Source organism: Corvus moneduloides, chromosome 1, assembly GCF_009650955.1.
Source record: "Corvus moneduloides isolate bCorMon1 chromosome 1, bCorMon1.pri, whole genome shotgun sequence".
NCBI classification, from domain to species: domain Eukaryota; kingdom Metazoa; phylum Chordata; class Aves; order Passeriformes; family Corvidae; genus Corvus; species Corvus moneduloides.
In genome coordinates, this window is record NC_045476.1 from 128,584,188 (window position 1) to 128,604,332 (window position 20,145).

General features: G+C 36.7%; 1 protein-coding gene across 1 annotated transcript in view; it reads right to left on the reverse strand.

Annotated features, from left to right (window-relative positions):
- ARFGEF1 (ADP ribosylation factor guanine nucleotide exchange factor 1) overlaps nucleotides 1-20,145 on the reverse strand; it is an 87,230-nt gene that overhangs the window by 17,410 nt on the left and 49,675 nt on the right. Inside the window, exons 11-27 of the mRNA XM_032127073.1 lie at nucleotides 20,019-20,118; nucleotides 19,761-19,900; nucleotides 19,548-19,656; nucleotides 18,339-18,540; nucleotides 17,307-17,418; nucleotides 15,912-16,117; nucleotides 15,730-15,814; nucleotides 15,016-15,187; nucleotides 13,749-13,900; nucleotides 10,178-10,306; nucleotides 6,923-7,081; nucleotides 6,427-6,577; nucleotides 2,920-3,010; nucleotides 1,848-1,888; nucleotides 1,590-1,759; nucleotides 812-963; nucleotides 478-650 (exon numbers count right to left, since the gene is read on the reverse strand). Coding sequence (XP_031982964.1) covers nucleotides 478-650; nucleotides 812-963; nucleotides 1,590-1,759; nucleotides 1,848-1,888; nucleotides 2,920-3,010; nucleotides 6,427-6,577; nucleotides 6,923-7,081; nucleotides 10,178-10,306; nucleotides 13,749-13,900; nucleotides 15,016-15,187; nucleotides 15,730-15,814; nucleotides 15,912-16,117; nucleotides 17,307-17,418; nucleotides 18,339-18,540; nucleotides 19,548-19,656; nucleotides 19,761-19,900; nucleotides 20,019-20,118 — 2,344 coding nt within the window. The remainder of the gene's footprint in view (nucleotides 1-477; nucleotides 651-811; nucleotides 964-1,589; nucleotides 1,760-1,847; nucleotides 1,889-2,919; nucleotides 3,011-6,426; nucleotides 6,578-6,922; nucleotides 7,082-10,177; nucleotides 10,307-13,748; nucleotides 13,901-15,015; nucleotides 15,188-15,729; nucleotides 15,815-15,911; nucleotides 16,118-17,306; nucleotides 17,419-18,338; nucleotides 18,541-19,547; nucleotides 19,657-19,760; nucleotides 19,901-20,018; nucleotides 20,119-20,145) is intronic.

Here is a 20,145-nt window from a genome sequence, read left to right on the forward strand (position 1 = left end):
TAGATTAGAATAGAGAGAGAGAGAGAAAAAAAAATTATCATAGTGCCCCCTAGCTCAGCACTTTCTCCTAAACAGGCCTTACACAAGCACAATTCAGAAACACAGAAAAAGATAGGCAAACAACGTATTAGTAAAATGGCTAAATTTTTATTTTTCCTAGGGGAAACCCCGGAATACTTCACTTAAACAAAAATGTACACATTAAATAGAATTACTTAAGGCCTGACTTGTTTTACTACAGAATGCTACAAAGAGATAAGTTTTGCCAAAAGGCATGAAGAAAGCCAGTTAACTCTAATCTTATTGCAAGACTTCTGTAAGTATTTTCTCAGAGGAATGATTGGAAAGTGTAAATCATTGGTTCCAAGACATGCAGCGGGCTCTACTATGCAGGCTATGGAGTCCACACACAAACAAAGCTTCTTGGGCTCTTGGAGTGACACACTTGCATGACGTCTGAATATCGTCCATACTCACTGACAATGTGTCCTGTAGTCTGGAATGCCAGTTCCACTATACTTTCATCCTGATCTGAAGCTGCCAGATGGAACACTGAAAAAATGTTTTTCCAGCCAGAACGAATGTTAGCAGCCTGGGAATTCACCATCTGTGCAATACACCGTACAACCATGTCTCGAATAGTAGGAGACCTAAATTAGGATAACAAACAGTAATTTTTAAAATTAAATTACATAATCAATTAGAATAGTACAATTCTCTAACGACTGATTTTACAAAGGCTATTTGAAACATTAATTGCAAAAGTTGATGCTTGTGATCCCAGGCAGTTCAGTTAATTCTATGTGATTACCTGTTCCTCTTCATGATATGTTCAAATGGTCTTAGGAAGTCCTTCTGGAATCGGAAATTAGCAAGTTCACCTTTTTCCAAGAACTTCATTGACAATTGCCTTAATGAGTCTACTGCAAAAATAGCTACATCTTCATTGGGATTGCAGCCAACCTGAGAATGTAGAATAGAAATGCAGAGTAAGCTTGCATCAGAATTCTTATGGATTCAGCACAAGCTGCCTTTGCAGTTGATAACAGAGAACTAAGCAGTACTGGAAAATTAATGAAACTAAACAGCAGTCAGTTCCAGAAACCACACTGTTTATGCAATTCAATAATTCCTAACTACTTCCAGCTATGTTCTATGTTAAATAACCTGGCATTTAAAACCCCCTAAAAATAAGCAAGCTGTCCAAAAAAGACTTCAACAGCTGTATTAAAAATGTATGTCAAACATTCATTTGATAAACAGTCAATTTAGACTTGAAGACAACCTCTTAATCCAAGTGTCATGAAACACCCCCCCAAAATTATAACACAAAACTAACAGCAGCCAGTTCTAGACTCAGGTTATGATAAATAACTTAATGTATACTTCTGTTTTTACATTTATTATACTGTGTACCTCTGCCTCCTCACAGGTCTTTCCAGCTTTACAGTTTTTGTTGGTTCAAGCTTACAGAAAAGGACATAAAAACCACTATGACTCAGATAAGCACATGCTTTTCCAATAAATCTCAAAATAAAATTAATGTGTACCAGTAACTGAAGGAGTATGCACTATAATCATGAACATACCTTATTAAAATGATCACCAATAACTTCCCAGATCCTAGACCACTGTAACCTTATCCGGCCCATGTTGTAATAAGAAATCTCTACTATCTTCTGCAGACTAAACATTCGAGGGTGGGTAGCAGACAGCAGCTCATCCATAGACACAGCACAAAGCCAGCGAACGAAATCCACTGTTAAATGACCACAGATTTTAATGCAGTGTTTTTCCAAGATTTAGTTTACAGGGGTGGGGAGGGGTAGGGAAGAGATAAAACCTACCAATAGCATTTCCATCCAACCTTGTAGATCCTGTAAATATTCTGTAAAGTGCAGTTAAAGACATTGTTAAAATTTCTTAAGAAAAGCATCTATTAAATGTATTCAAACTTCCTTGTCTTGTTTTTCTTAACAATATATAGATAGCCTCTAATTACCTTTAGTTATTAAAAAACAATTAGTAATTGCAAAGACATACTGATAATACTGTCAGTTTTTATTATCCCTGATCCAAATACAGAAGTCAAACGTCTCCAGAGTGCCTAATTTCCATTTGTCATGACAAGCAGATATTTGAAACACTTCCCATGTTTGCAGGGACACTGCAAACCTAAACACCTATTATGTGTTTGGCATCAAGCTTCTAGTGCACTTGATGTGATTTTACTGCAAGACAACTTTTCATTGAACCGACATTGATCTTGCTGCCTGTACTTCAACCACAACAATGTTTGTAAGCCTTCGAAATGATACCTCTTCATCAATTTTGACAACCATAAAAAAAATTGTATGTTCTGATTTCTTACATGCTGAGCAAGTAAGATCCATGAACATTTCTACTCTATGATATAAACAGGGAATGTTCATAATATGTATTCTGCCTAGCCAAATCCAGTTAAAATAAATGTGATTCATAGAAAGGAAGACTGGAATAATAATTTTGGTCATTTCAGAGAACATCTACATAACCTAGAGGAAAGCAGGGAGGCAGTAATAACATTTAGGAGAAAAAGGGTCTGACAAAAATCAGTACTAAGGCAAAATGAGATTTGCTATCTGTTACTATACACAGCAAATCAAGATTCAACAGACACTACAGCAGACTTCATTCTGCAAGTCTTCTGTAGTAATTTTATCAGTAAAAAAGCTTCTTGCCTAATCTTTGCTCTGCTCCTTCCTGCAAAAATATCTATGATCCTAAAAACACCCCCAAACTGAAAAGCACTTCTCTAGGTTAGTTTTTATGTATTTCTTCCTAATAAATTAATAAATTAGTAAGATCCTTTTCTTAGCACAGGATATTCAAATACTGCTTAAAAAACTTCAGGTGGCAACAACAGATTTAATACAGTACCTGTCTACAGCAACAACAACGCTTTGGGAGCTAGTTTCACCAATGGATTCCTGAATACTTGCTATCTGCTTCCAATCCACATTTCCACCAACTACAGCAAAAAAAAATTGAAAAATGGGTAAGAGAGAATACAGACTGGATTGGGGAGAAAGAAGAATAAAAGTTGTGCCACTTATTTTTAATTCACAAATAAGAGAAGCACATTATTTATTTCCCTTGCATGAGCTGGCCACCTCAGTGAACAGTTGCATGTTGGTGTAATCCTAATTATCTGGATTATAAATAAAACCCAGAAGAATCACCTTTTACGCTCCATCTTTCAATGAATCTTTGGTAAACTTGCTACTTAAAATATATAACATATGATTGAGAATACAGCTTAGAGGAGAATTTTTCACGCTTAATTAGCATCAAGTGTGTAAATCCATCCCAAAAGATTTTGTTTATCATTCACAAAGAAGAGCTTCCACCAAAACTCCATCTTAAAGCTACATCTCAATTACAGCAAAATTATCACCCAAAATAGTGAGAAATATCTACAAATAAAAATAGCAATTATTTATTTTAGAGGCTGGAAACTGTAACCCACATCTGGGAAAGCTCATATGAAGAAACTGCTAACTTAGGCAGCGAGAAAAATTCTGAAATTTTTAGCAATCTCCAAACTCCCCTTGTACCACCATGAAAAAAAAAGAGCAGGATTCTTGCAATCACTCTGGGTAATTCCACATACCCTTTATTCAGGGCTTTTCTTTTTTCAGAAATACAGAGAAGAACAGGAGACTGAAAGAAGGCAAGCAGTTCTGTTCTCAGAGGTTTGCTGAGAGAAAAACTCCTCGTGTTTCAGCCTGCCTCAAAGTCTTGATGTGCTCCTTCCACATTTGGAGGTGGCTGGAGATGACTATCTGTCAAATCTATATAACCTGACCTATCTGAAGTACTTTTCTAGGGCATTTATAGAACGATTTTTCTGTACATACGTATGTAACCTCATACTAATATTTCAGCAACTTATAACACCACTGGGTTTGATCAAGACTTCTCTTGTAAACACACAAGCTGCCAGTGTCAATTAGCTTGAATCTTGGTAACGAGTCAGCGAAGAAATTTATCAAATGAGCAGCAGAGTGCGAAGAGAATTTGAAGGGCTATTTCCAAGGAGTCAGAACCTTAACCAACTCTACCAGCTTACATGAGAATTCCTTATTATCGCAGGACTTGTAATTCAATGCCTGAAAACCTGAACAGACAGCAGACACAACTAACTTCTAAAAGATTTCACAACTCTAACAGTTGTGAAATCTTTTAGAATGAAACACGGGAGTCAGCTATGTAACTCTGCTTTATGAAAAAGGGATTCCTCAGATTCCCAGTGTCCAAAGAGGATTTCTGGTTACCTAGGAAGTACACTTCAGCTGTGACCTACTCACAGCAGAGGCTTTTGTCTTCCAACTTTGTGAACAGAAACTGAAGTAGAAGAAATGCGAATTTCACAATTACAGCTCCAAGTAAGGCAACATTCCTACCAAAGAAGCAATAGAACAGATGCTTGTGCATTTACTTTTACAACCCACATGCTTGTGATGTTTTGAATTTCCAAGTACAACAAAAAAAAGGGCCACAACAGTAAGATAATACAAGAGATGAAGACATTTGAATGCAGATGCCTGAAGAACCACACCTGAACCTTGCTGAGGCAGTAAATGAGCAAAGGAGCTTTTGGGTTTGGTTTTGCCATCTTTGTTATTTCAAAACCACATTAACTTCAGCAAGAAGAGTGAGTGCTGCTGCTTATCCACATCTGATTTTGCAAGCAGGTCTGAAAGATGGATTTTCTGTGTCACCAGACTGCAACTTCACTCTAAACAACCATTTTCCTGTAAAATGTGTGTCTGTATATATGGACATATGCACTATGTGTTCTTCACAGGAATCCAGGTTTATAGAAAGCTTGCTTGAAACCCATAGTTCCAATGCATACCTTCGAGTAATCATAGAAAATTAAACTTTCTGCAAAAAAGGATTTATGGAAAGAAGTGAAATAACTAGAACAGTTGAGAAAATGTTCTAACAGCCCTTTAGTGCATGAAAACCAAGTTAAGCATTTTCCTATAAGATTGAAGCAACATTATTTAAAAAAAAATAAGAAAATGGTGAAATTTCCATATGTGCACTGTAATAAGCATTCCAGAAATTCAATTCAGAGAGAAACATTTTATGTATTTGGGCATAAACTATTTTCCCTAGAGAAGTAACTGACAGCAGCAAAAGGTCTTTAGAAGCTGGATCTATACCAATTACTAGCAAGTATGATTTTGAGACACCTGAATACAGTTTACATTCTTGAGTTATTAGACCTTAAAACCTTTAAAGGCCAGTCACTGCAGTGTAGAGAAACTGCCAGCACTTGAAAGTAGCCAAGTTGCACAGGTCATCAGGGAACACTGAACTGAAGGATGCATATTGGCAGGGCAGGAAGAAGCTCAGTACATGAGAGTGTTGGCAGACTCATTGACTTCCAGGCCTAAGTTTTCCCTTCATCAACGCTTGGCAAGGTGAGGGGAGTACACAGAGGCAGGCCAAAGGGGAGCAGACAGGAAAAAAAAGGACTGACTATAGAAGAAGAACAACTGTCTGAGGAGAACACAAAGCTGGATGATTAGGACTAGTTTGGGGGCTAAGATCAGGGAAAATAGAAAAATTATCACTACTCAAAAAAAAAAAAAAAACAAAAAGTGAAAAAATGAGGGGACAAAGCTTTTGTCTGGCTGTGGGTGAAGTTCAAACAGCAGGAGACACTGAGCACCGCACTACAACTGAAACTCTCTCACAGTCAAATAGACTTATATATTCACTTTGGCACTTCCAGTGTTTTCTAATACCCTGTACCTCAATATCTTTAACTGTGTTCCCATTTAAAACAGACAAATAAACAAAAGCCCCAACCTTCTAAAGATAATTTAAGGTAAGACTTAGGCTTTTCTAGGAAGATAAGAGACATCATCTCATGTTTGGAGTATATCTTGGTGCTCAAGCCTAGAAAAGGCACTTACTCAGTAGCAAAGTAACCAAAATAGGAAAAAAATGGAATTTCAGAATTTAAGCTAAATTAATCTCCCACTTGGTTTGAATTCTGTGTATTTCTCACAAAGCTCCACAACAGATGCTTAACCTACACATACTGACTTGCTTGCTTGGTAAAATACTTGGCACACTAATGTTGCAATATTATTAAATCAGGTCATACCATCTGCAACCCATTCTTAGTTGGAAAGCTGTATTTTAATAGAAATGAATAATATATATAATCTTCTTACACTTCCCACCCTAGCAATAATAAGAGAGCAAACTAAATATTCCAGAAATTGGAATCAGCCTACTCAAAGCCTAAGTTTTGTAAGGACTAACTTCTTGGTCTTTTGTCAGAACCTCACACAAAACACAGAACAAATTTAAATCTCTGAACAAAACCAGTTAAATGAAATACTTCTTATCTGCATTACTTACCCAGTCCCAGCCCCACAAATTCATCAGGTGCCTGATCTTTTGTTCCAGTAAAAGAACCTTCCCTGCCACGCACTGTCCCTGAGATGTAGCGAGGTTTTACTCCAGTTCCTATTAACTGTGCCAGTTCAAGTTGACTGATGCATTTCAGAATCTGTTCCAGAGAATAAAGAAGTTGTTTATCAACAAAAAGCAGCTTGAAATAGTAAAAAACAAGCTAAGATCTTTAGAAGAAAAGAATTCTAAACACTTGAGGTCAGACAATCTGTTCTTCTGTCTAAAATGAGTATTAATTTAATTAGTACTGGATTCATCTCTCACAATTTTATTTCTCACTTGGACATGTTCTGCTACTTTAATTGGCTGCATAATGTATGCAACAAAAGTACAGACACGGCACTTACCTAAACCCCACTGTATTTATGCACAAACAAGCACACTACTGTGTTTAAAATTAGTAAACATGCTTTCTTACAGTTTAAGTACAAATGACTTGTACCTCATGCCAGGAATTTCCTAAATAGTTTCCATCTGTATGAGCCACTGTGATGAGAGTTTTAATGGTGTCAATATTCTTCTGCTTCATTTCAGTAATACCAGAACTCACTGTAAGCAGTGTAAATCTTGCTAATGCTTGAACATAGGCATCTCTTTCAAGCTACAAATGGGAGGGAAAGAAACAAAAGTCTCATAAATGTTTTTGCCATTTCTTGTTCTTAGTAAAATCTCTGTGATTTCATCAATGATACCATTTACCTTTCTCTTCCTAGAACTGAATTTCCAAAGCACAGTGAAAATATTCATGTTCTTCACCAGGAAGAAGATATCTGTGGGGTGAAATCAGGTTCCTTCTATTCAGGAACATGAAGTGCTATATCTGACAGCATAGAACACATAGGCTGTGTTTAGGTTTCTGGTTTGGTCTTTTTGGGGAAATCAGGATGCTGTTTCAGAAGAAATGTTGCTACTTAGCTGAGCTTTCAATACTCTGGTACTCTACTCAGACCTACTCTGAAAATTCTGCCTTAGCAGACTCACTCAAGTTGTAGCATTTTTTGTCAACAAAATCTAAAAAATGTATCTGAAAGGTACGTTATGACAATTCCATGGAATTGCTCAAAACTTATTTGATTTAATCTGCATCATTTGAAGCACCTCAGAAGCTTCTGAAGCAAGTGTCATGGGTAAACAGCAAGTGACCATAATCTAGACAGATCTCACAAAAAAAAATTCTACAGTTACCCAATTTTTATGTGTATGGTATCTAGAAACAACAAAGGAAACTCCTCAGATGTCACATGAACCAATTACAATGGTAAAAAGGGGATTACAGTCGAGCCCACAAGTGCATTTTATTCTCCTGTTATGTATAAACTGAAGGCCATGGAGTGAAATGGCTGTACACCAGATAAACAAATGGCAAATATGAAATATATTTAACTGTTTGTATATTTAGGGATATTTTAAAATAAAAAAATAATTGAGCACAGAAAACAACCAAATACAAAATATTAAAAAAAAATCCCAGAAAGAAGGGACAGATTGCCACTGAGCCACAGACCACATTCAAACTCAACCACTACTGCAGGGTATGCTGGCAAAGGCACAGAAAGTGATGTAGAAGCACAGAAAAATGGAAGTCTTAAAGAAAGTGTACAAAGCAATGAAACTTTGGAGCCTACAAACTGTATATCTTCAGTAAAAACAAAATGTTTTCAGTCCTACTTATCCATACAGGTAGTCCCCCCTCCCGCCTTTTTCTAAGCCAGCAAAGTAGACAATGTGTCCATCACCTAGAAATTAAAACCTGATGATACAAGCAGATTAAGTACATCCTTTTGATGCATATCTTGTCTCAAATGCTTAAAGACAAAAGTCAGACTGTGTGACAAGTGTAAGATTAAAAGCATAAATAATTAAAACCAGAAACTATAATTGAGGTTTTAGAGGTGAATATGAATAACTTAAACTATATTGTGTACTTTGGAAATTTTCTTAAAGGCAACCAGGTTCCTCCATTATCTCTCAAGGTGTGTAAACTAACGTTAATTCTTAATAGGCACCAATCTTAATTTCTATACTTTTACATGATGAAAACTGAAAACTTGCCATCACTGGTTAAGCACATGAGGAAAAACTTGATTCCAACAAAAAAGATCCTTAAATCAGCTCAAGTACAAATGTGCCAGTCTCCTTCAAACCACCAGAGCTATCTGGTGTCTGACATCAGATAATATCCCATCTAATCAAGATCTTGTGAATTGGAATCATCCTGTAATACTGAAATCACCAACAAATAGTACAAACAGTATAGTTTTTAACTACACCAACAAAACACAATTTCCATAGAAAACCAAGAAGGAATATTGCTTATAATGAAAATTCAAAAGCAACACTTCCCATTTTCTGCAATTTAAAACCTTTTATTTTGGGAACACCTCCAGTTCAATCATGTCCCAAGCCAACGGACAGGTACAACTGAGTCACAGGGATCTTAGAGCAAACACGTCCTTGCCCTCCCCACGCAAGGCTGACCACTGCAGGACTGAGAGCTAAACTCTGCAGCTGCTGGAACTGGTATTTGTACCAGTTCCACCTCTGAAGCTTAGAAACAAAAGTAACCAGAGTGTGAATTTCACTGAACATCTGCAGGCTCCAGGGAAGGCTTTGTTAATCAAATTTTTAAGTCTGTTCAGCTCAGGGACAGGTGGTGGTGCAGATATTAGGTGGAAAAACAGAGGAAGGAAACCTCACATGATCTCAATTGGGCTTTTTTAAGCAGCTGAATCACAGGTCCCGATGTGCCTTTCCACATTAGTGATAGAAAGTTATCTAACTTGCCAAATACAAGTGCAAGGGGGAAGGAAGGAAAGCATTCACTATTGTATCATAGTTCAACATTTTCTACTTAGTCTTATACAGTTGGTTTTGGGGTTGGTGTGTGTTTTCTTGTTTGGGTTGTTTGGTTGGTTTCTGTTTGGTTTCTTTTTTTCGTTTGTTTGTTTTTTAAAGTGTTTTCAATGTACACATGAAATACAATGCCAAACACATGAATTTTGCCTGCCCCTCTCTTCAGCTATCCCTATAATGGACTTATGGCAGACCAGTACTCCATTTATTAACTAATAATCTACAATAACATAATTGTACCTTCCCTACCAATGGTTTTAAAATAGCAAAACCAAAGCCAAAAAAAGCCCAAGTTTAATCACCATTACCCTCTGGAACCTGAGAGTCTGGCATTCTTGGCGTTGCGCTTACTGCAAGATCCATTCATTCATTACATCAGGAATGCCATTTCCAGTGCCATAACCTTTTAACAAGGGTATCCATTTATAGGCATCTTGGATTAGTATAATCTCTCTGAAGTTGAGAACAATATTTCAAATACAGTTCACAGAGATACTATTTTACAGGACAGAGAGACTAATTTTATAAAACAACACAACACATCTAAACGGCTTTGTAACAAAGCTAGAAATAAAATACTTTGACATAAAAGGAGTCAATTTCTAGGGAAACAAACATTTCAGTGCAGAGGCATGGAAGCACTTACCACAAAACACCAGGAAAAACTTTATAAAGGTCACCTCATTTACACTTCCAGTCTAATATCAGATGAAACTGCAATGTCAGAAGCAGGCAGCCTCCAGGTATTGAAGTGCACAGCTTCTGCAGCAAGGACTCTTAGAACCCCACTAACATTTTTGCTGGTACATAAATCAAAGTACTGTCTCAATCTTACATTTTTTACCTGTATGTTGAAAATGCAAGCAATCCGGATTGCACAACGTATACCCTCCAAACAAAGAGAGGCAACTTCGGTGTCATCACAGTCCTGTAGACCCACGCTGAACGCAGCGAGAAAAGGTGTCCATGCCAACTGGAATGTATGCAATATAAGTGTTAAATCAGCAATTGTTGGTACTTGAAGGGAATGTTACAGTTTCAATATCTTGCTGAAGTGTAAATTCCACCCTTAACTTACATCATTAACCTTGAAGTTGTCTTTTACCAAAAAGGAAATAAAATATACAGACATGAGACATAGAATAGTATAAAGCGTGGTTAGAAGAGACCTGAGACACAGAATGGGACAGAAGTAATGGAGAGTGGAGCTCTCTTCAAAAGCATTTGTCCTCTCCCTCAGTAACTAACACACAGCCATCCTCAGACAGTTGTAAACACCAAAGCCTAAAGCTACATTAATTACATGTCTGTTAAAGTTTTAGCACCAGGATGACTTTCATCTTTGCACACTGAAAAGTAGAGTCAACAGTTTTTGTAATAACCAACACACCATGTACCAGATTTCTTTACGATGAAAAGTACATACTTAAAATAAGACTAGCTTGTCCTGATAACACCAGAAAAAAACAACAAAAAAAAGGAAGGTAGGGAAAAAAAGGCAAACTTTATTAATTACACTAAAATTATGGTAAGACAACAACAAAAAAACCCAGGATATGACTCTTGCCTTATATCTCTACTACTAATATTGTTGGTCTTATCCCTCCATCTTTTTGTACCTAAGCCACTGTTATGTTTCGCATTCCTCTTGCCTTAGGTGGCACTGAGGATGAAACAGATGCAATAAAAATTACTGCAAGAGAGTCTACACTTTCCTTGTGGTCAAGGCTCCCTCTCCCAAAGGCAGAAAAAACAGTGAGAAAATGCAGAGGATCTTACCATAACTACATGGGGTTATGGAGAGGAACCCAGAATGATTTTAGAAATAATTTTACCTGAAGGCACCCCAGATGAATACAGAGTCAATGGGCACAGCAAGGAGCAACAGATTTCACACTTACTTTCACAACAAAATGATGCACCACAGAGCTTTGGTTTCATTTAAGCCAGCAATTCCAAAAGCACTACCTCTGAAAAGCATTTAATGCTTGCACATACCAAACTGTAACTCCAGGACAGTATTAAAGGCATCAGATGAATTAATAGATTCAGGATTTAATTCCCTATTGTATGACCTTTAAAGGTCACTTCCAACCCAAACTATTCTATGATTTCATGTTCAGAAATATATGTTTCTTCCCACCACCTTCCTAATTTTCATTACTATTGAAACCAAAACTAATCTAAAAAAAAAAAAAATCACAAGACTGAAATAATTTCTTAAGAACTATCTAATGGTCTGTATACTGTGCTTTGTAACTAGATATAGCTGTTATTTGTAAACTGTTTTGTTATTAAAGGTGAAAATTAAGCCTCAAAACCAGACAATAAATTTTGAACTGCTTAGATGGGTACATAAAGTGAATTTCTGCTCTGTTTTAAAGATTTAGCCAATGTATCTCTAAATACAGTTATAATAATCAATTTAATGTGGAAATCAATGGGTGAGATTCACAGAAATTTGTGAAGTTTTGCTGAAAATTTACATCTAAATAAAAAATATGAAATTAACTATTTAAATTCCACAGTTCTCTTTTTTTTTTTTTTGGTGAGAGGGTCCTCTGCTCAATACATCACACTGTCCTCAGTACTTTAGCTCATGAACATCCTCAAGTAACTTCAAGTAACAACTTCTAATTCTTAGCACCTTCATGAAAGCACCTTCATGAAAGATGTTTAGGGTATTAATTTACCCCAGTGCTTCATATTCCAGTGAAAATGAACTTTAGAAATACACTTTTCAGATCCTAAAGGGTAGGAAGTATTAGGGCTGGTATCTTAAAGAAAATCACACTATGAATTTTACAGATGCCTGCATGTGAATTATTTCAGTCTTAAGGAAGTCAACAGAAAAAAAGTACGTACACCTCTGCTATGTCCAACCTTGAACAGCCTAGAAGTAAATTTTTAACAAGGTCTGTCCTTAGTGTTCCTCTGTACACATGGAATACTATTCTAGTTTTTTTAATAAGGTGACAGAGAACTCATAAGTTTGCCTCACAGACACCAATCTTACAGCTAGATCCTCACTGTGCCGAGGTGGCCAAGAAGGCCAATGGCATCCTGGCTTGTATGAGGAATAGTGTGGCCTGCAGGACCAGGGCAGTGATCCTCCCTCTGTACTCAGCACTGGTGAGGCTGCACTTTGAAACCTGTGTTCAGTTTTGGGCCCCTTACTGCAAGGAAGACATGGAGGTGCTGGAGTGAGTCCAGAGAACGACAACAGAGCTGGTGAAAGAGGTGGGATTGGTCTCTTCTCCCCAGTAACAAGGGAAAGGATGAGAGCAAGCCGCCTCAAGTTGCACCAGGAGAGGTTTAGATTGAGTATTAGGAAAAATTGCTTCACAGATGCAGTTGACAAAAGTTGGAACAAGCTGCCCAAGGAAGGAGTGCAGGCACCAACCCTGAAGTATTTAACAGATGTAGATGTGGCACTTCAGGTCATGGTTTAGTGGTGGACTTGGCAGCACTGGGTTAACAGTGGGACTCAAAGCTTTTAAGAATCTATTTCAACCTAAATGTTTCTGTGATTCCTGGGCCTGGAGCTCCACCTGACCTCACAGCACATCCCTCCAGGGAACCATTTGTTTATTTAGTGGTAGTAGTCTGAGACCTTACTTCCCTGGAGCAGTTCACACAGGGGTCATGTGAGGACCATGACTTGAACAAGGGCACAAATGAGAGCATAGTAAGGGCATAACAATTCATCTCACTGGCAGATGACTGCTGTGAGTTAGCTGTGTCAGAGACAACATCCAAGAGCACACTGAGGCATTGGACACTACTGGACATACTCTATCTATGAATCTGAATCCACCACTATGGCAAAGGCATTTGGGATGCACACAACTTTGCACTTACAAAATAGCAGACAGATGTTTAGAATAAAAGATTAATACAGGTCCAGCTTCCTCCCCTACACTGGATGAGAGTCCTAGGTTTTCTACAGAATTCATTTGCAACAGGCAACATCAGATTAAAGTTTTTCCTGATAACTGCTCTCCCAAAATGCAATGATGTAATCTCCATTAGAAACATTAGGGGGGACTCAAAACAATGACCTGAAATTAGTGATTGCTCATGTTTATTAATCTGTTTTTTGACTACACCTCTATATCTGAAATAAAAAGTTTTTAACTACTTTTTATACTTTTTTCCCCTTGAACACATTCATCGTAACACCTCCATTGCCTCAAGATGCTTCTTCTATCAGCACAGAAACTTCTTAAATTCCAGGGTAAATGAAACTAGATTAGATGGCTCAAAATCCTCTTTCCTGTAGCAAGTTAAATAACTCACAAAATGAGCAAAACATAGCAGATACAAATCTTTAGTATTTCCAATAAATCCTGTCAGTCAGCATTTGTATTAAGAACCAGTGATATTCTACATGATTATCTAAACATGTATCTCACCTTAAACATGGGTCTCACATGCTCCAGGTGTGTTGCACTAGTAAAAGGGGCCTGAACATGGCTCACTGCCTCCATGAGAGCTTTAGCTGTTTTAGCCATTTGTTCCATTTCCAAGTTATAGAGGAGTCTTCTCTGCTTTTCACTAGCAACACCTGCAAACACATTTTTTCTCTCATTTATGCATCTTTAGCAATAGTGTCTTTAGGAATACAATTTTAGGTTTTTCATTAAGTACAATACTCAGATGCATTTTTGTCTTATCTTTACTTTCTGAAATTATCACACCAACTTTCTTGTATATTTTTTACAATATAGATAAAATTTAACTTAAGGCAAACTTGTGTATGAAATGTAAACTATTTTTAAACCTCAACAGAATTTTAAGATTTGAACAACAGAGATACTGACACCGTTAAGTATCACACCCACTAAGCCAAATTCAAAATGAAGAGATATTTCATAGCAATCCATCAGCAGACATCCTTTTTCAGAGCAAGAACTATGTTAAATCTTTTCATTTCTGTAACAGAACCTCCATCTCATCAAGAGAGTGAAATCCAAGTAGTATGTAATAATCATCTTTTTAAAAATGACAATAAAATATTATGCTAAGTGAATGAATACTGAAAACAAGAGTATCTCTTTTTTCCAGATGCAAATTTCCTGCAAGCAATCCATTCATAAGGCTAACCTTAGGACTTAAACTATATAAATATGTTGGGGGAAAGTTAAGTTTCTCAATGTTCTACATCTCAATCTTGCAAAGCACAAGAAGTTCTTCTGGTATCTGAGAGAGGAAAAGATAATTAATAAAGTGCACAAATTAGGGCCCTAAGAACCAAATACTGCAGAATTTTTGAAGATGACAGATTGGTTACTGCAGGAAATAACAACAGCTGCTTTAGAAACAGAAGATAGACCCAGTGTGTGAGCTCTGCTCTGTACATATTGGCAACACTGTAACTTCACAGAGCCATCCAATTTCCCTGTGTTGCCCTCAGCAGCAAAACCTGCCCCCTTCATGGTCAATGCACCGACTGCCAGGAATTCAAATGCAAAAGGAAGTGAAAAAAAGCAGTTGCATTTAATGCAGTGAGGTTAGCATCATGCATTTATGTTAAAAAGAAAAGGATATGAAATTAGAAGCTAGGACCCGCTGAGAGTTAAGTGAGTGGTGTTTGCTTCATTCAACTCTTATTTTACAAAGGAGAACTTCATGAAACTGAAGAGCCAACCCTCGAAAAAAGCTAACACTGCAACTACTTACTTTGTTTACTGGATTTTGTGGGTATTGTTAATTCTTTTGTTTCTTTCATTGAAATCTTCTTTCCAGCTATTTCATTATAGATAGCAGACAAATATTCTTCAGGGAGATCTTTACTGTCATTGATACCTCTATTCATTTTAATATACTGTTCTTTTGTCATTTTATTCTTAACCTGAAATGCAGAAAGTAGCTGTAAATATCAACAAATGAGGCAAGCTCATCACAGTTATAATGCTCCCTATAAAACTGCCCAGCACATGAAAAGTTACCATCAAGGATAAACCTGCTGATTCAGAAGACATTTTGAAGTATTCAACATATCCAAGACTACACTGTCAAATCTACAATATACCACAAAGCCATGTGGACATTCATGGACACTCAAGCATTTGGTAGGATCCACAGATCAAATGTACGTCAAATTAGACATACATTTAAAAAACAAAAAAGGAAAAAATATGCTTTATCTTGTCATACAGACCAAATGATCTCTTACAGAAATCTACCTTACAGAAAGGCCTACCAAAAAAACTTCAAAACCTCAACACCCATGAAACATAATACTGTTACTAAAAGATGCACAAACTTACGCTTCCTTACTTCTTACACACACACTGGTGTTAAATTGGACATCAAGCTTTTACAACCACATTGTCACAAAGCCTGGAAGTTACATGCCTATGAATTACACAGATATTTATTCCAGCAACATACCTGTGGACTGTGAAGATCTGTTGTCAACATGATAATTGAGTAAGCTAAAACATATGCAGTATCTGCACTAGCAAAAAGAGTTTGCCTGAAGGCAAAAAGGAGAGAAAGAACAGCAAATTTAATTTATTAGGATTTTTTACTAATTATTCAACTTTCCAAAGTTCTGAAGAAGTATATCTCACCCTTGGTTACATTCTAAGTATCTAGCAGCAAATTTCTCCATTAAGCGATCAATTTTTTGAGCTTCTCCTGGTAGACGAAATCCTTCTAGAAACATGCGCAGAGCTGAAACAAAATCCTTTCCTGAAAAGTCGTGTTGGTCTACATATGCATACATGACTTCTTTGTTAAATTTATCATTGTCTCCCAGGAACTCCCCAACCTGAGTCTAGAATAAGAATAGAAAAGACAAACTAATGTATTTATATTTGGAAAAAAAAGTAACAACAGAGTCAAATGTCTTACAAAAAGAGAGGCATCTATTGCAGTTAACTAAGACATACTCTGGCTTCTCCTCTACTGTCTAAAGCAAAGTATTTTGGTCATCTATTCCATCATAATGCTCTTATGTGCCCATACATATCTGCCTACATTCTTCCTTCTCTGCTTTTACTCACATGCTGTATTTTCATTAGATGAATTCCACATGTGTACAAGACAAAGTTAATACTACTAATGGTTGTTCTCTGCTATAATGATTTTTGTAGCTAAGAAACTTATTACAGGAATGAAAAACATAATAAACTCAACTTTATCCCCTAGAGTACTGATCTCAAACAGATGCAAGGGATGCTCAAATATAAATAGCTGGTACTCAAATACATCTGAGTTGGTATCTGTCAGTGCAACACAATACAGTGAAAAAGAGCATGCATTCAGATAAAGATGCTTGTATATGTAAACTGAGGTTAAAAAAATGTTTTGATGTCTGATTCTAAGCATTAAGACTGAAATTTGTGACTTCAGCCACAGATGCAAACATGGGCACCAATGAGTGCGGCTTTTATGCACAATGGTGAGAAGTGCTGTTTCAGAAAAGTTAGGTTTTTCATGATAATATTAAAACAAGATATTCCCACCCTCCCTAGGCAGATATTGAAGGACCTTTCCAAGTCCAGCAACAGCTGCTAACTGTAAATAAAATCAAAGAACTAATCTAGATTAAACAAGTTTCCTTTGGGGGCAGAAAAAACTGCCTTTCAATGTTGTTGCACCAGATTATTTTTTTAACTATCTCTGAAGGACAGATACTTCTGGCAGTTCCTTACTAAAGTATATACAGTTAACTAAGTTGTTTCAAGCTATACTAGCAACTAAGTGCAAGTTTTGAGTCAGCTCAAGTAGGTCAGCTTCCTGCTTTACACCTCGCTGAACCACAGGATGCATAGAGCACAGGGTATAGCTCTAATGCACCCTCCAACTCAAATTCCTTGAGCTTACAAATTTTAGGAGAGACATGTCCTTTTCTTCATTCCACAATAATGTGTTACACACTCTAAACACTATCAGCTGATGTGCAATTAGTATTAACACATCAGCATGAGCACAGACAACCATTAGGAAAACAGTTTCCTTACTGAATCTAGTCTTTCCTCTTGATGCAAGAATTGAGCAATATCTTCAGGGGTAGTGCCAAGCATTCCTTGTTCTTGCAGGTACTGAATCCCCCTCTTTGGTTTCTTATTGAATCTGTACAATGAAGAACAAGATGAAACAAGAGTTAACCCTTTTTACCCATGCACAAAGCTGTACCAGCTTAAGTGAAAAGATTCAGAAATTTCAGATGAGATGCTGAAAAATCTACATATGAAATGTTTTTCCTTTATCAAACTGCACATTAGATAGGAATGAGCTATTCCCATTTACTCTGGCACTCATGAAGAAAAAGATATTCCACAAAGACAGCAAAATCTTGAATTGGAAAGAACAATTACGCTCTGCTGATTTTTATCTTAATCTGTATGAACCAATCAACAAATCCATTAGTTGCCTGTAAGAATGGAAACGAACAAGAGATAGAACCAGGAAACTGAAAGAAACTGAAGCCCTAAAGGACTAAGGCGTTTTTGTGCAGGGTCCCAGAACTGTATGACAGGAAACTTTTATTTTTGCATAAAACTGACCTCGCTGAGGAGATTAAGGTGATGAAAATGAAATCACACAGAAGATTCATGCCAGACTGCGCTGAGAAATTACACTATCCTCCAGTTCTAATTATGACAAATTAATCATAAGGACTCATCAGCATAAGCATTATAGGCATTTTCATCAGTACATTAAAACGGGTCATATTCAAATGATCACGAGTTTGATGGTCTTTTTATCCAAATATAAAAACCTTATTTTTAGACAAGCAGGTCTGGAGAAAAAAGAACAAACATTCAGAGTACTCATCTTCTAGCTGTGAGGAATTAGGTTAACACAAAACACTGTTGACAGGCTCCAAAGGGGACACCATTCAGCACTCTTTCACCAGAGGAAGTGCTGTTACATCCAGAGTTTTTTTCCTAACACAAGATGAGTATCTATGAGGAGAAGGAAGAAACACCCAGGAATCTTCATAGCTCCAAAAGAATCCACCCTCCCATGGGTGATAAAAGGGCACTCACAAGTCAATTCCTTGTTCTATTATTTCCTTTTGTTGCTTTAGGACCTCAAACTGCTCTGGGTTGTCAGTGCCAGACATCTGTGTGCTGTAACTGCCAATTCCTGATGAAGCAGTAGAATCCAAAGAATTTAAGCTTCCATATCTGTTAATTGTCTCAGGGTGTTTGGTTTCACTGCTGTCCTGTTCTGTGGGTTTTTCTTGGCCTACAAATTGGAAAGGGTTACATATATCCAAAATACATACAGTGAAAAGAAATAAAAATCATATGTCAAATCCTCAATGAAGGCTTCTAAAACTCAGGGTTCTCTTCAATTATGTATTTATTTATATATAGACATATTCTGCTTTTATTTTGGTTGGGAAAGTAAATAATAACTAAAAAATCACTACAACCTATCAAGGAGAATTCTTCCAGTTCAACGCGTACTGAAATTTAAGCCTTAAATTACAACTGTAATTTCAAGCACCTGGGAGAAAACCTCCACCATCTTAGAAAACCAACTACAGCGTTAATATTTTATTTTCAGATCCAGTGTCACTTTTAACCTGGAGCAGCTATTTTAAGTTTTTGAAACACAGTGTCTAAAAGAATTTAGGCATGCCAAGGAGATGGTGCTCTCAGTTCACAAAGACAGCCATGCAAACCACCCTTGGAAAGTTTATTACCTCACCTACCAACTTTAAGAGCTTAATCTGAAAATTCTGGCATAACCTTAGTACTTCCCATCTCAGGACAGATGAGTACACAAGTACTTAAAACAAGTAATGATTTAGTTACTTCACAGCTTACAACATTCAAACTTCTACAGCTATATAAAGCGTAAGTAAATAATCAGCAAATAAGTAATTTTTAAAACAGTCACTAAATAAGTAAAAAATGCTCTATATTCAGCTTCCTTTAGTAGTTATTTAATCAATATGAAATTAGATAAAATTCGGGAATCTTCAAAGCAAGTTCTGCGACACTTTTAAAATCAGAAATACAGAAAATATCAGGATTTAGACATTTTCAATCCAGTAGCATTCTAGGAATTCATACAATTAGGAAAAGACAGCTAAGACAACTTGCTTAAATGACACAAAACTTATCAATATTTCTACCAAAGGAAAAATAGTCTGGACACTAACAGCATCAAAATACTGGAAGAACACACTCAGCTCCAGCAGGATGTCATTACTAAAGCCAGAAGAAACACATTGTGTGTCTTACCAAGTGTGGTCTGGGAATTGGGATTTACATATTGATCCTTACTCCACTCCACCATGCATTTCAAGATCGATACTAAGCATTCCAATCCTTTTTTCCTTAAACTTAATTCCTAGAAAAGATTTCATAAATAATTAATTAGTGGACTGGAGACTTTAGTCTCAAACTATTATGACAAGAAACATGAAACTTCATAAAGTTTGGTGCAATTTTTACCTGAACATTGGACATGCCAAGTTCTTGGCTACCCCTTCCTTGAGCAATCTTTGATAAGTCATTAACCAGCCTTTCAAATATATTTGCTGCATTTAAATCACAATCATAGTTCACATAGATGTCCACCACGCTCTGGGCATCTATAAATAAAGTGACATTGTCAAACTTGAACAAAAACTATGTAACTCAATGAAAGGCAAGTATAGCTTTGTTCTTAAAGATAAAAAACAACATCTAGAACACAACAGTCCTTAATACCTGCACATATCCTTGTCAGCGTTTGTATAACCATCCACTTATGATCAAATGAGCTAGTAGAAGTTTCCAAGATATACAGGAAAATTTCTTTGAAAAAAACCTAAAAAATATTCCAGGAAGAAGGAGA